This window comes from Pecten maximus, chromosome 3 (genome assembly GCF_902652985.1).
Source record: "Pecten maximus chromosome 3, xPecMax1.1, whole genome shotgun sequence".
NCBI classification, from domain to species: domain Eukaryota; kingdom Metazoa; phylum Mollusca; class Bivalvia; order Pectinida; family Pectinidae; genus Pecten; species Pecten maximus.
Window position 1 is genome coordinate 26620450 of NC_047017.1, and position 15754 is coordinate 26636203.

At 32.8% G+C, this 15754-nt stretch overlaps 1 protein-coding gene across 1 annotated transcript; it reads left to right on the plus strand.

Annotated features, from left to right (window-relative positions):
• The first annotated feature begins 4716 nt into the window (after positions 1 to 4716).
• On the plus strand, positions 4717 to 15689 carry LOC117323742 (beclin 1-associated autophagy-related key regulator-like). The gene is made up of 9 exons (XM_033879170.1): positions 4717 to 4910; positions 6170 to 6232; positions 6520 to 6562; positions 6869 to 6950; positions 7814 to 8048; positions 8362 to 8534; positions 10985 to 11135; positions 11805 to 11978; positions 12515 to 15689. The coding sequence occupies exons 1-9, from the start codon at positions 4717 to 4719 to the stop codon at positions 12846 to 12848; spliced, it is 1449 nt and encodes a 482-aa protein (XP_033735061.1). The 3' UTR covers positions 12849 to 15689.
• The last annotated feature ends 65 nt before the right edge of the window (positions 15690 to 15754 follow it).

The following is a 15754-nucleotide window of genomic DNA, read 5'->3' on the forward strand; positions in this document are numbered from 1 at the left end:
TGTTGACTTGGTGTTATTGTAAAAACACAATATCTATCATGACATGATTAAAATGTACAGCATTTACACAAGAAATAAAGTTGAACACATTAGAAAGGGTTTAGTGATGCAAATGATCACAAAGAAAATAACGACTTATCTATGAAAGGCACATGCTTGAATTTTGATTTGAATTTAAGAAAAAGTCATTATACATATCTACATTAGAACCCCATGGTTGATGATTCAGGGTTTGGTCTACTGTCCACATTTGTTTCAGAGGTTATATAGGATTAGGATTTGCGTCTAATATCTCCACTGGGAATCGAACCTAGGACCACGGTTTACTAAGCTAATACCCTACTGAATGAGGCGAACGGAAATTCTCCTTGGCCGAGTTGGCAGGAAGCAGCTAGTAAGGGCTTGGTATACGGCATTTACCAAAACACTGAAAGAGTCAACAATTCGAGAAAAGGGTTATCAATTACATATATGTCTGTGAATGAGGTAAAAATGTTCGTCGGTAAAAGTTTTTAACGATTTAAACGATCATCCCACTTGATACGCTAGACTGAACACTAGAGAAGATATGCAAATAGAATAGTTCCCTATACCAGTGAGATTAATCGCAATGATTTCGATTATATATAGCAGGGAGGCAGAAAGTTTATGCGACTATGACAAAGTCAGTTGGAATTTATTAAAATGATAATGTCTTATATCTCTAAAAAATGAAATGAAAAAATGGAACATTTTGTGTTACCTTTTTCACTGTAGGTGAAGAAATACAGACAAGAAATCGTAGATACATGTAGAGTTTTCAAGAACTGCACTCCATTCTTTGTCTAGCATGGTAACTGGATATCTCTCAAACAGTTTTCTACTGTTTCTTTATCAAAAATGATAGGCTTTGTAATATGATTATGATAATTTTATCATTATGATATAGAGGATATCTAACAGTGTCTTCAGTAATACCAAATATATTTCACGAGTGGGGCTAATATTTTGATATTTTTCACGAGTGCGCAGCACGAGTGAAACATATCAAAATATTAGCCACACGAGTGAAATATATTTGGTATTACTGAAGACACTGTTAGATATTCTGTTTATTACATTTTTTATCAACGAAAAACCTACCCCGTATGCTAACTAGGCCTAATATAAACAAAAAAAGTAGTTCCCCCTGTCCAGGTGCTGACATATATGTCGGGCTTTCTGATTGGTCAATTATTTTGGTATTTTCTAATCATTAATTACTAGTGAAAAATATAACTTTTATAGAATGAATAATTTTTGATATTTCACTGGTAAAAATGTAATAAATAATGTTCTGTTTCCTTAAGAGGCATTTTAATTCTACCAATTTTGCAAGAGACAGTGCCCTTACTTTTTTTTTTTTTTTACTTTAGTCTTGTCCATCGAGATGTTCTACGGTTGTCTACTGATATCTTTGAAAATTATTTTATACGCTTTATAATCATGCTATGTAGTTGTGCGTTATGAGCTGGAGACTAATCTCCGATTACTCCAGTATTCATCAAACGGTTAGAAAATTAAACATTGACTTTGTTGTGAAAGATGATGTAAGCATGGTATATATAGTGTATTAACAGACGAGTGCCTATGATTACACTGTACAAAGATGCAATTAGTGTTTTAGATTCCTCTAAGTCTTCTGGTCCAGATTTGATAAGTGTTAAGTTTCTAACTGAAGGTGTAAACCAGCTTGCTGAACCATTATGTTTGCTGTTTAATTAAATCTCTCCAATCGTCTTACTATCCTGACAAATGGAAAAATGCTAATATAACCCCTATTTTTAAAAAAAAAAGGTGACAAAAGTAATACTGCCAACTATAGGCCGATATCACTTATCAGTATTCTGGGCAAGTTGATGGAACGATGTGTTTTTAAATATGTATATAACTTTCTGCACAGAAATAATTTTTTCACGAAGTCACAGTCCGGTTTTATCCCTGGAGATTCTGCTGTAAATCAATTAATTTCTATCACTAATGATATCGGTAAGGCTCTTGATAATGGTAAAGAAATTCAGGTTATATTTTGTGATATAAGTAAAGCTTTCGATAGAGTTTGGCACAAAGGGCTACTTTACAAATTGCAACGGGCGGGAATTTCTGGTAAGCTAATCGATTGGTTCAAAAATTATCTATCAAACAGACATCAAAGGGTTGTTATAAACAGGAAATCATCATCTTACAAAACAATTACAGCAGGAGTTCCCCAGGGATCCATTCTAGGACCACTATTATTTCTTGTTTACATTAATGACATTGCTAACGACATTAACAGCACAATTAAACTCTTTGCGGACGACACCACTCTTTATATGATGATAGATAATCCCATAATAACAAATCAGTTGATAAACAACGATTTAGCGAAAATAGATAATTGGGCTAACAATTGGCTGGTTACCTTTAATCCTACTAAAACAGAGTCTTTGTTAGTCAGTAAAAAATTAAACAGGCCAAACCATCCTCCAGTATTAATGAACAATACAGTTGTATTAAACGTAACCTCTCATAAACATCTTGGTGTATATCTTTCTGCTGATTTTAGCTGGACTAAGCACATTAATTATATTCTAGGTAAAACTTCCAAGCGTCTAGGAATACTCAGGAAATTAAAATTCTCTCTCGACAGACACTCTTTACAAACTCTATATACATCTTTTATACGACCAATCTTAGAATATGCGGATGTCGTCTGGGAATTCTTTACCACTATATTTAATTGAGAGACTAGAACATGTTCAAATAGAGGCCGGTAGAATAGTAACGGGGGCCACTAAACTTGTAAATATACAATTATTATACAACGATCTATGCTGGGAAAAATTATCGGATAGAAGGAAAAAACATAAAATTATTCAGTTTCACAAAATGTTTCACAAAATAACACCAGAATATCTCTGCTCACTTGTTCCTTCCCAACATTCAGATTTGCATGATTACAGAAGCAGACAAGGCAATCAATTATTAACTGTTCATTCTAAATCAAATTATTATAAAACATCCTTTTTACCTTCAACAATCGAACTTTGGAATTCTATACCGGCAGACATCAGAAACAACCCCTCTCTGATTATCATAAAAAAAATTACCTAAATAAAGACATTAAACCCCACCATGTTATAGAAATTTTGGCACACGTAACTTACAAATACTACATACTAGACTTCGTTTAAATTGCAGTAACTTGAAAGAACATTTATTTAACAGAAATCTAACGGATAGCCCTTTCTGTTCATGTGGATATATTGAAGATAATTTTCACTTTTTATGCATGTGTGAAAAATTTATTAATCAGCGTAATCAGTTTGTATTTAGTTTAAATTTTGATCTGAATACTGATATTCTATTATCAGGAAACCCAGACTTGTCAAATGAAGAAAATGAAATAATATTGAAGCTGTACATAATTTTATATTACATTCCAAAAGGTTCGACTAAATATTTATGAACTACTTAGCTTAATCGTAATTTATCCACATCCCCATCGACATCATTAATTAACATAAATAATTTACATAATTATATACATGTATCCAAGTATTTCATTCTCCAATTAGATTGCTATAACATAGATTTATTTGTATTCCGCCACTGTTCATCACTTTTCACCATAATTTACCTTTCTTTTCAAAATAATTATTTTCTGTTTATTATTATGAAACAGTATTTGTACCACCATACTAATCACCAATATGCCGAACCTTAGAGGGAAATGGATTAATATAAGCTTTAAGCTTGTTTCTAAATCCCTCACCAATGTATAATTTGCAATGTATATGTACACTTGTCTTGAATATGAATAAATATTGTTTAAACTACACTGTATTTAGATTTCCTGTATATATTGGGTGTATTGAAAGACGAGTCGAGTGCCTGTGATTACACAATGTATTTAGATTTCCTGTATATATTGGGTGTATTACGAGTCGAGTGCCTGTGATTACACAATGTATTTAAATTTCCTGTATATATATTGGGTGTATTGACAGACAAGTCGAGTGCCTGTAACTATACACACTGTATTTAGATTTCCTGTATGTATTCTCTGTTTGGCCTTACACGTACGAAATTGACGTTCACATTTCGATAAACGTTGGTTTGGCGCGTGTAGTCAGACCGGCCCGGTCCTGATTCGGCGCACACACAAGGTTTTTGTCTTTACAAGCAGGAGGCATTTCACACACTGTACACATCAAATAAGATTTCGAAAAGTGTTTAAAAACAAAGAAAAACATCTGTACAAACAATGCATAATTGCAAATGGAGCAATACAATCTACATTGCAGATCCAGAGTTTATCAAATTATACCATGATTTAAAGAGACTGGTTTGTTTTGTTTTGTTTTTTTTTGAAGAAAAACAACAATGAAAATAAAATTAAATGAATAAATAAAAATGCCATTCAGGACGAACATCAAGTTCCATCAATTCAAAAGTAATCAAGGCAGAAAAACAACAACAAAAACCACATAATTAAAACATCTGTAAGATTAATGATATTCAATGGGCGTATATTATTTTGTCCCATGATACTCTTGCATTTAAGTCTTATTATTGTTATACTTTTATTTTAAATTAATTTAAAAGTATCATTAAAAGGATAATTTACATGAACTGTAATCACAGAAATAAATATTTTCCGGATTTTCGTCACCGCTTTTCCGCATGCAAAATTAGAATTCTCTATTAGTAAACATGGCTGCCTCGAGCTTAGAAGAACAAGAGGCGCCTACAGAGTTTGAATTATCGTCGTCATTTGGCAGTTCATCCGGACTCAAAATCGCTATAGAACGTTGTCCAGTGTGTGAATACAGCAAAAGACCATTTTATTGTAAAATATGCGTGAACCAGGGCCTGTTTGTGCACTCCAAAGGCACATACCCAGAAAGGTGCGTAGTTTGACAGATGGTGCCAATAATATCTCAGGTACAATGTAAACAAAAAGAAAGTACAGTACAACATACGGTCACTTCCCGTTTTGTCAATATGCTTTTGATTTTGTATTGTGCAATTGAGATAACTGTTCTTTTTTCTGGAAAGTTATTGTTTATGAAAAAGGTTCTAATTTATACAATCAAATTAAAGGCGAGTGTGAGTCATATATATACACAGGGGCTCGATATTTTAAGTAACATATGAAATCAGTTAACAAAAACAACGCTATAAATCAAGGATTCATATAACATATTCTGAAACCTTGTTAAAACGCATACATCGATAATCTCAATTTTTATGAGGTTTCGGAATATTTGAATACTTATAATTTATAGTGTTGTGGCTGTTAACTGATGTCATATGTGATAGGTGGCAGAAACAACCAAAAACCTTGCTTCTTTCTATCAGTTTATTTCTCAGTTGACAGGAGCGTCGCCACATATATATTTCAGGAGATAGGGAAAAAAACCCTGGAAAATAAAAGCCATTATCTAAAATGCTACCAAGTTATAATTACATGAACAGACATTCTGTACCAGCATGACAAATAGTCGCGTAAAATTGTTATTCAACATTTGTCCGCGCAATATTAGGCAATTACAGGAATTACATACCTTTAACTATCGTGGTGACATGTAGTCAGGATAATGTCAGTCAATCGTAACTGGTATATATCTTGTATTTCGACGTGGTCCCGTAGAACGTACTTGTCCGTCGATAACATGGCTAGTGCGCCGCTCCCCCCAAACACTCCACTTAAATACACCCACAAACACGCCTTTTTTACACGTTCACACTCACTTGCATGCGCTTCACACTTTGACATACCTGGACACAACCGGACAAACAGGTTACAAATATAGACACAATATTACATGACCACTGAACGCACATGGACACTATAAATAGACACACAGGTAAACAGAGAACACTCTCTGTAACCAGTAACGCATATAAATACACTTGACAATACAATAAGATGACGATTGACCCTACGACACATATGTTGTATTTAGAATCCCGAAACCGAGCCCGTGGTGTCTTCAGTACTGTATATATTATAGGAATACTTAACTTCTACAGTCTTTTCACCTTGGACCCAGCTGGACAAGGTAATATTTAAAACGTGTCTTTAAATTCCCAACTATAGCAATGATATTTTAGATAACCATTGGAATTAACTTAAAATTTAAATGTTGTTTTGAACTTTCAGGTTTACAGATAAAAGTCACAAGTTAGAAATCCTTACAAAGGAGAGAGACTCGGTGCTACAGCAGTAAGATTCAGTTTAAGTTCCATGTTTTAACAGGAAAAAAATCCATCAATGTTATATTTTCAAACATGAAAAATTGCATATTGAAATTAGGTTAAATTATACCTTTTCCTTTTAGTTTTTTTTTATCAAAATTTTTAATGATTTTCGCAGAACGATATGAAATACTGCTTCTGATCTTATTAAGCAACAATATGATAAATTATTCAGATAATAATAAATGACTATCTGTAATTATTATCAACCATACACCAAACGAAAAAGACAGTACATGCAATCTTTTATTTTAGAGTGAAACAATCAGTATACAAGAAGCACGTCATTGATCAAAAGGTAATCACATGTATCAACTTAATCTGTTACTTTTTTCCCATATTTTATTATTCATGATTCAATCACTCTTTGAAACAAATTAAAAAAGTATGGAAATAAATCAAAGATAATTGGTAAACTTTCCCCCTGTTTCTTAAGTGAAATTCTACTCAAAAGTCTCGATATAGGAAGACCTTTGGGAGTGCATCCAAGTGACATCAATCATACTAGTGAAAGTAAATCAGGACATCTGTATTGAATGATTTATCTTTGTTTTTATTTTCTTGATAGAAAAAAGGTTTGACAGCTGAAGTTTGATATTTTCAGAAACAAGAAATCCAGGAATGTAAAAGAAAGATCACATTGCTCAAACTAACACTGTCTGCTTCTAAGGAGATGAAATCAGCAGGTATTTTACTATATAAACCAAGTTATTTTAGTTGTAGATGTACATGTGTGGCTTCTGTTGAAATCTTACTAGTGGTGATAATTTTAATTTTAGTTCCATGCTTTGTCATTTTCAACCTCAAAATGTATGTACCTATTTGTAGATATGTGGTATTATTGATTGCTATAATTAATGATTTTGTTTTTGCATATCTTGTCTTCAAAGTATGTTTAAAAGTAGATAAAATGGTGAAAAAGCATAATGTATATTACCAGCTGGTAGATGTATAGTAATCAAATTATGAAACAAGTCATTGTTAAAATGGTGACATGAACAGTAGGCTTCAATTAGCTACAGGGGATGTATAACATTGCATTCATATGTAGGCTCCTAGGGACATGTTTTATCACTGCTCTAGGAGCTTCATTTAAACAGATTTGGATAAAATCTCATACAATGGTGAGAATATAAACCTTGAATGATTTTCTGTTTTCGGGGGATAAGGTCACTATTTCTATCTATAGAAAATCTTTGTCAGTGCTGAAGCTTCACCATTAAATGTCACCAGTGTTGCAATTAGTACATTTTCTTTTAATACCTGAAACCTCTTCAAACAAGTACAAGCATCGAAAATTAATTGATTAAACTGCAAATACATATCAAATTCATGATAAAGCGATGGTGAAAAGTAACAGTTTTTCTGATATGAAATATTTCTCTTTTGCTGTGAAAAATAGGATAAGAGATGATACCTTATAGCAACATTCAGACCCTCAGGACATAAGTGACAAAGTTATATAGGCCGTCTATTTATCACATAACTATCAAAAATTATATAAAGAACAAATGAACCTTTAAAACACATCAACAATTATTTTCTTTAGAAAGGCAAGCATTAGATGTGATCAGCAGAGAAAACCATGCAAGGCGTGTAAAGGGTCGCAATCACCAGGAGAAAAAGCAGAGAATAAAGGATTATATCAAGCTTATAAGGACATCCAATGGAGTGAAATTTAATACTCTAGGAGATGTCCTGGAGAACCTTTCAAAGGAGAGGAAGAAACATGTAGCTGACCTGACACATTATATATTTCCAGTACTGGAAGTCAGACGTGACAGGTGATATTTAATTTCATCAAGTTTGCTTTTCACTTAATCTTTTTTGTATTATGCATTTGATAAAGCATCATCTAAAGTCCATGGGGATTTCCTAGAATATCTCTACAGTGCAGTAGTTGTTTATTATCTATCTGTGAGGATATCATTTCCTTTATTTACTGAAAAATGCAATTGATATGTTATGAAAAGCTTATATAAAGTCAATATAAAATTAACAAATGCATGTATGAAAAATTATGGAAATTATAAAAGAAAGTATTTACTGTCTTCATCTTCCACAAACAGAGAATAAATGTGTCATCCTGTGTTACAGTATGGTTGAGGAAAGTGCAAACTCTGCCAGTACAGAAAAGGCTCTACGGGATGCTACCCATACGACATACATCCGCGGCCAATGGGTGTACACAGATGGTAACAATGGTGATTTCAGGATTGTAGAACCAACACTTCCCTCTACAGGCGACTACTCACCCTACAATATATGGGGTAAGGTCAAGGAGATTTGTCCACACAATAAAGGATAAGATTACATTTCCTGACATTTGAAAACTTAAACATTTGTTTAAAAGGGCATTTTTCTTCCATCAGCAGATATGAGTTACACAGTAATTTTATAAGATTTATAAATGAAAGAAACTTACACTCATATTTGTGACTAACTGTGATGGAATGTGTACAGAACATCCACATAACTCTGCCAATGAGCACCTACACTGCAATTTTCTGTCATGCCTCCTTCGCTTCTTTTAGATATCACATGACACAACAGACCACCGTAAACAGATCACAGCATGGCGAGTGATGTATGTGTATTGTTTTTGGTGATGATAAGCCCCAATATTAATTCGTTCCTCCCTGATTACTTATGTAAGGGTAATATGCATACTTAGTAAATGAGTTAAGAATAACAAAACACATCAAAGATATTACATAAAAAAACGAACTTTCACTTGTAAACAAAACATATAACATGCATGTAAATGAAGGAAATGGCAATAGACTTCGTACCAAGATAAGACAAATACACAGTATACTTGAAAAATCTTTTATTGTGGTTCAATGAGCTAATATTTAGTTTTAATGTCTGTTATTTGACAGCAACGTAGCAGGTGTAACTTGAAACATAACTTCGTTATGAACTGTGTCAGACTGTTAAGTCAAGAATCCTGCAAAAACAATGTAAATTCCTTGTTTGACTCGACTGACACAGACTCCATTGCTCCTCTTCCATCTTCCCATCTGTTTCCGATATTTATATGACATTTAAGCATTGAACTGTTACCAAATGGTAGTATACAGTCGATATGAATACAATTTGGGTGACAGATAAATAGAATGTCGCCCGTTAGGACGACATGAAATATTTATTTGTCACCCAAATTGTATTCATATCGACTGTATACTACCATTTGGTAACAGTTCAATGCTTATATTTACATTCATAATTTTATCTTATTTACTGTAGCTTAAGACGCATTTAAATTTGACGCTTCTCCCATCACTGACGTCATCAAGTTCAAATACCGGAACAGCCGAAATTTCCAGAAGGAATAATATAGTCCCTCATGTCGCTATCAATAGCAATCACATGAAATGTTTTTTGCACAATTTGGCTTTATATTATATTTTATAAACGTTTGTAGATATCTTCAAATTGTTCACATTTGCATAATATCTGATTGTTTAAAAATAAAGCCTTTTTTCGGCGCAATGATATACGGTTAACATTTAGAAGTGATGCGGCGTTGAACGGGTATTGCACAGGACAGACTTGATTCCTCGGAAACACTTATGTTTCATCGACTGGATTAGCGTTATTTTCAGAGGAATATCATCTCTTAAATTCTAAATGTACGTCGTCTTGACAGTAGGTGAAAACGTTTCTAAGGATATTTCATTAGAAACAGAATCCAGTCTAACCGGCCACATCAGTGTCGCTAACTTAGCAGACGATGTTCAACTTCACATGGGCTCGATTTTGGAGTAAGGAAGGCCTTTGACATCAGTGAATAACCACATAACTATAATTCAGTATGCATACACAACCAGAAACCATGTCAATACTGTCGATTTTTCACAAGATTTTTTTTATAAATGCTGGACTTAAAATGTTGTCGTGTCTAGCATTTCCGACAATTCGACAACGAGCCCCTGTGTGATGACAGTGACAATTTGATTCCTTCCTATAGGCCTAGATCAGGAATATAGAGCTTATAATAATTTTGTGTCATTTTTTTTATTATTAAATTTTACTCTCATAACTTGCGTTGCTTTTTTGTAGTGGTTTATGTAGATAAATGCCAGCATTCGAAAGCTCTCTATACCGAATGTAACTGTGGACCATTGTTTTAACCTATACCTGAAGCTGTATTCCTACACAGATCGAATCACTGTAAATTGTAGTATACAGTCTCATGAATACAATTTGGTTTACTAACGACATATAGGCAAATGCAACACAGAATGTAAATATTTTAGGATGTTCGCTGTATTGTCTTGTCCGCATTTTCTAACTGATTCCGATTTCAGTGACCCATTAGTTAATTGCTAGCTCATGGAGCTGAGTTCATCATTTTCCTTTTTATTCGTGAACTTGTCTGCCCATGCTCTTATTTATAGCCATTGGCGGTGATTGTCGCACTTCAGGTAGAAGTTACCTTTTCAAAAAATTTGATGTTCAAGAACTTTGGTTATCTTTGGACTTTTTGGTGGTAAATTTCATAACTTTTACTATTTTAGAAAAATGCAAGATTACCGTTTAATTTTTATTATTATAAACTCATATCAGTGACAGAATGCTCCTTTAACAAAGACATATTTAGAAAGTTTTAAGGAGAGTTTTATACAGATACTTTTTTTGGAAATCAATCACTGTTTTTTCATTGTTAGCATGTAAACAAGAAATACCATAATATAAAATATAATCTGTTTTGCAGTGGCCACAAGCCGTGAGAACAATGGTGATCCTGACAACAGCCTACGTAACCCTGGTCACAGGATCAGTGCAGCGCTGTGCTATGCCAGTCAGTTGGTGTCCATTCTCTCATCTCTGTTAGACGTACCTTTAGTTCATCGACAGAATTACAGGTAAGAGCAAGTCATATGATATGATCACAGAATTACAGGTAAGAGCAAATCATATGATATGATCACAGAATTACAGGTAGGAACAAATCATCTGTGGTATGATAATAGTATAACATGTAGAAACAAATCATCTGTGTTTTGATAACAGAATTACAGGTAGGAACAAGTCATCTGTGTTATGATTACATAATTACAGGTAAGAGCAAGTCATCTGTGTTATGATCACAGAATTACAGGTTAGAGCATGCCATCTGTGTTACGATCACAGAATTACATGTAGAAACAAATCATCTGTGTTTTGATAACAGTATTACCGGTAAGAACAAGTCATATGTTATAATCACATAATTACAGGTAGGAACAAGTCATCTGTGTTATGATCACAGAATTACAGGTAGGAATACCGGTAAGTCATCTGTGTTATGATCACAGAATTACAGGTAAGAATACCGGTACGTCATCTGTGTTATGATCATAGAATTACAGGTAGTACCAGCTCATCATGTCTTATAATCATATCACTCTATATTATCATGTTCCAAGCACTACACCTACACGAATGCATATAGCTATTTATGATTTTTACTTTTAATGTTCTGAATGTCAAACCTTTAAAGATAAACATTTAGCTACTGTATGGTAGCCTGATTTTACACCTGTGTATTTCAGTATATTTTGTGGTGCCGAGGTGACAGAGAAGAACTTTCGGAACTCTGTTGCTTGCCTCAACCAAAATGTGCTATACCTCTGCTTCTCTCAAGGACTGGCAGACTGCCCTCTCATCGATCCAAGGAATACATTAGGAAACATCTGCCTCCTTGTCCGGCATACAAGTCTGGGAAGGTAAATTCTTATGATGCTGAATTAAAAAAAAAAAGAGTGGTCTAGTATCCATTTTGATGTCTTGTATTTTACCGAGGGCATACATGTAAAAAGAACATGACAAATAATGTAGAGCTGATGCTTGATAAGGTTATGCATGACTTCTTTAATTATTGGTTCAGACAAATCTTAATAAGAGTGTAGTACATTAAATTTACTTTTTGTAATTCATTATGAATATGTCAAGTTTGACATCTTTTACTTTACCGAGGGTACATGTATATCTGTATAAAGTAAATAGAAATTTATGTAGCACTGGTATCCTTATGAGAGAATATCTGTCATTTTACTTTTTTTTGTGAATAATTATGAGTACATTGTATGTTATTGATTAACAGAATCACAAATAAATAGTTATGGATAATTTCATTGCAGTTATAAATATCATTGAAATATTTATTCTATTTAAGATGAACTACAACTAGAAAAGGAATATGTTTTGGATGATTATCCATTTTAGTGTCATATTATTTAAGTTTTATTTTACAATCCAACAGAGTGCAGTCCTTTATTGTGAATCAAGAACTGCTCCAGTCTGTAGGGGAGATAACTGTGTCAACAGATGAAGAGCGAGAAGAAGATGAATGTCAGGCAGAGCTCTTCACACGTGAAGGTGAGATTGGACTGCCACCAGACTGGGAGGAAGTACCACATAATATTGATGAGAGTGAAATAGGAAATCGTACAGTGTTCAGTTCAACCCTGCAATCTACATCATACTGCCCTCCGACCTCTGACCCAGCTCATCTCACTGCCAGTGCATTTGTCACCTCAGCTGCAGCCTCCCTTGTATCCTTCTTCAGAGGGCCTACACCTTCTGACAAAAGATGACATCAGTCATTTTGTAGTTTTCTTCTAGTATCTATAATATTGAAGCCATTTTTTAATAGCACTGCTATTCTACAGACATGTTTTCTTTATGCTGTAAGGCTTTTAAGATAATTTTTATATCGTTTATCAATTTGAAGCACATTCTATATTTAATACAACAGCACTGTAAAAAAATAATTTTAAAAAATTTTGAAAAGCTTATCTTTGTAAGCAAATTAGGTATTTTCATATATAGATTTATTGTAAATTCTTGAATATTTCGTACTAGGTTTTTCTTAAACAGAATTTTGCTTGTATGGCATTTTCTGCTTATGAATTGAAATGTATTCTAAATCATTACATTTAAGTTCTGTAATTGTTTTTGCTAATAAAAAGAATATTGCCCATTAAAATTAAGTTGTGGGTCCATCAGAAAAAAAATTTGCAAATGCAGGTTTTCTTTAGAAAAAAATGAATTCATTGTTGAATTTATATTTTGTATGCATGAAATGTTATAAACAGATGCCTATGCTTTGCACAATTATCATCAAATCAGAAACTAAACTGATGTCAAATATGCCAATGCTACATTCTGCATTATGACAGATCTAGATGTGTGAACGGACCAAACTCTTCATAGTTTATAAGTACTGATACTTGATTAGCATGACCTTGAATAAATAAGCCAGTATGTGATAGAATGGTTGATATATTTTAATGCTATTATTGTGAGTCCAAATTATGGAGTGTAGCTACCTCTAACTTCATAAGAAATATCCTGTGTATCAATACTGCCATAATTTGAGACGTACTATTTTTGCTGAAGGAAATAAATAGCCATTTTTTGTTTATTCTTCACAAGAATTTTCCTATTCAGTTTTTGAAAATAGGAATGTGTGCAACACTACCTGTAATATATTTATGGGACATCGATCATAAAAACAAATCCATGTTCACTTATGAATTATTATAATTTACAAATTCATATTTTATTTTATCTTCTATCTTATTGTTCTCAAAGGATGATGTTTTTTATTTGATTCCACGTGCCAAATATCAAGTTCAAAAAGTGTATATTTGTTTCATTAGTGTTTATATCAAAGTTATAAAATGTAATATCTACACTGTAATGTAATATGTTGAGGTAATCATCTGGCTAAGTGTTAATTATTGACCGAGCAATGATTTCAGTCTCAAAAAATCAATCAACTGCCCATGTGCTGAAATGAGGCTAAAAAGCGATCATTATATGTTGGAAATGGCTGACAAATATTCTTATGTCCAAAATCGAGAAATAAATTTAATTTTAAAACAAAATGGTTAACACAGGTTTATTACCAATGTGCATGTATATGACTAAATCCAGGACTGACAAAGTCCCTAGTACCAAAATGGCTTTAAGCATGGATACTGCCATCTGAATTTGTCCTAAACCCTTTTGATATTTTTTTAAATACACAACAGTAAAGATAAACAGAACTTGTAAATGTTTGGTTTTTAACATTTTCCCTACAGTTAAATTTTACACTGTGAAAAAAAAATCAAATTGAATTTGTCTTTTTCTAAAATAATTGCTTTGGTATAAATTATGCTGCTATGTTTGTCAAGACTCGAGAGTATTACTCAAGTGAATTTTTATTGTAATATTGTCCTTCCTGAAGGTTAATGAGGTAAAATACTTAATGAAACATTTACACCATGCTGTATATCGATGTTGTATATTAGATACTGTTAATGCACGTTATTGATGTGACAATGGATATGGAAACCGAAATGTTGACTTCTTAGTTTTCATATCAAATTAAGTTTGTCAGAAGTTTGATCATTTCATTAAAATTTGATAAATATTTAAAAACAAAAAAATGAACACATTAGGTAATGTCCAAACTTGTGCCTTTGTTTAAATGGTTCATATGATTTACAATTTTTGAAATACTTTATTAATTTTTTACCAAAGCAATATACCTACACCAGAACAACACTTGTATACAAATCCTATGATTGTTATAGTAAAGAAAATCGTATCCGGAATTTGATCAGTTTGTTGACTCTTGTATTAGTGACTACATGTCACATGACTCTTTTGATCTCTGTCCCTCCAAGGGTTATCTTTTTTACATTGTAAGTTACAAATGTACCACAATCGCTTTATGATAGGGTTTTTTGGTTTGAGTGTGGTATCAAAACAAATTGTGAAGATCCCCGTGTTATGTAGTTCTGCCATACATGTAAAGATGCATCAAATACGAGTTAGGATTCAGGTGCCATCCAACCAGATGAGTTAGTTTCACCTAGACTACATATACTGTTGTTTTTTTCATTCACTTTAAATTGTATAACGATCTCTTAACTGGTCTGTCAAATAAAACCTAAGGCTACACATGGCTGAATCATATCTTAAACAGTAATTTTACAACAGGTGCTAGGAGAAGCAAACTTATAACAATCTTAATCATTGGATAGGAAATGATATAAGCTCTAAGCTTGTTAATCATCCCATATGAAATATTTGTATTTTGAGTATTGAATAAAGAATATTGTTTAAACTAAAACATCCATTAGTAATAATAAGGGTTTTCTGGAAATTCTTTGATCAAAGAAGAATGTTCATATTCAAACATAAAACTGGGCTATTTTTGAGATTCTATACAGTTCAATAACTTATGGTTATTACCACACACTACTGGAGGGTTAACTAGAGACTTTTCTCATCGGCTTTCAGAAGAAAGATATCCAGATCATATGTTGAACTGTGCCCATACTATCTCAGGGCGAAACACTATGCCTACAAGTTGTTGTTGTTGTTAATGTGTTAAACTTTGTCATTGAATCTAATAAAATTTAGCAATATGAGAAGATTTGTTTATGTGTTCAGTTCTCATTTGTATAGTTAGTAGTTTCAATTTTATTACCGCAATACTTTTTAG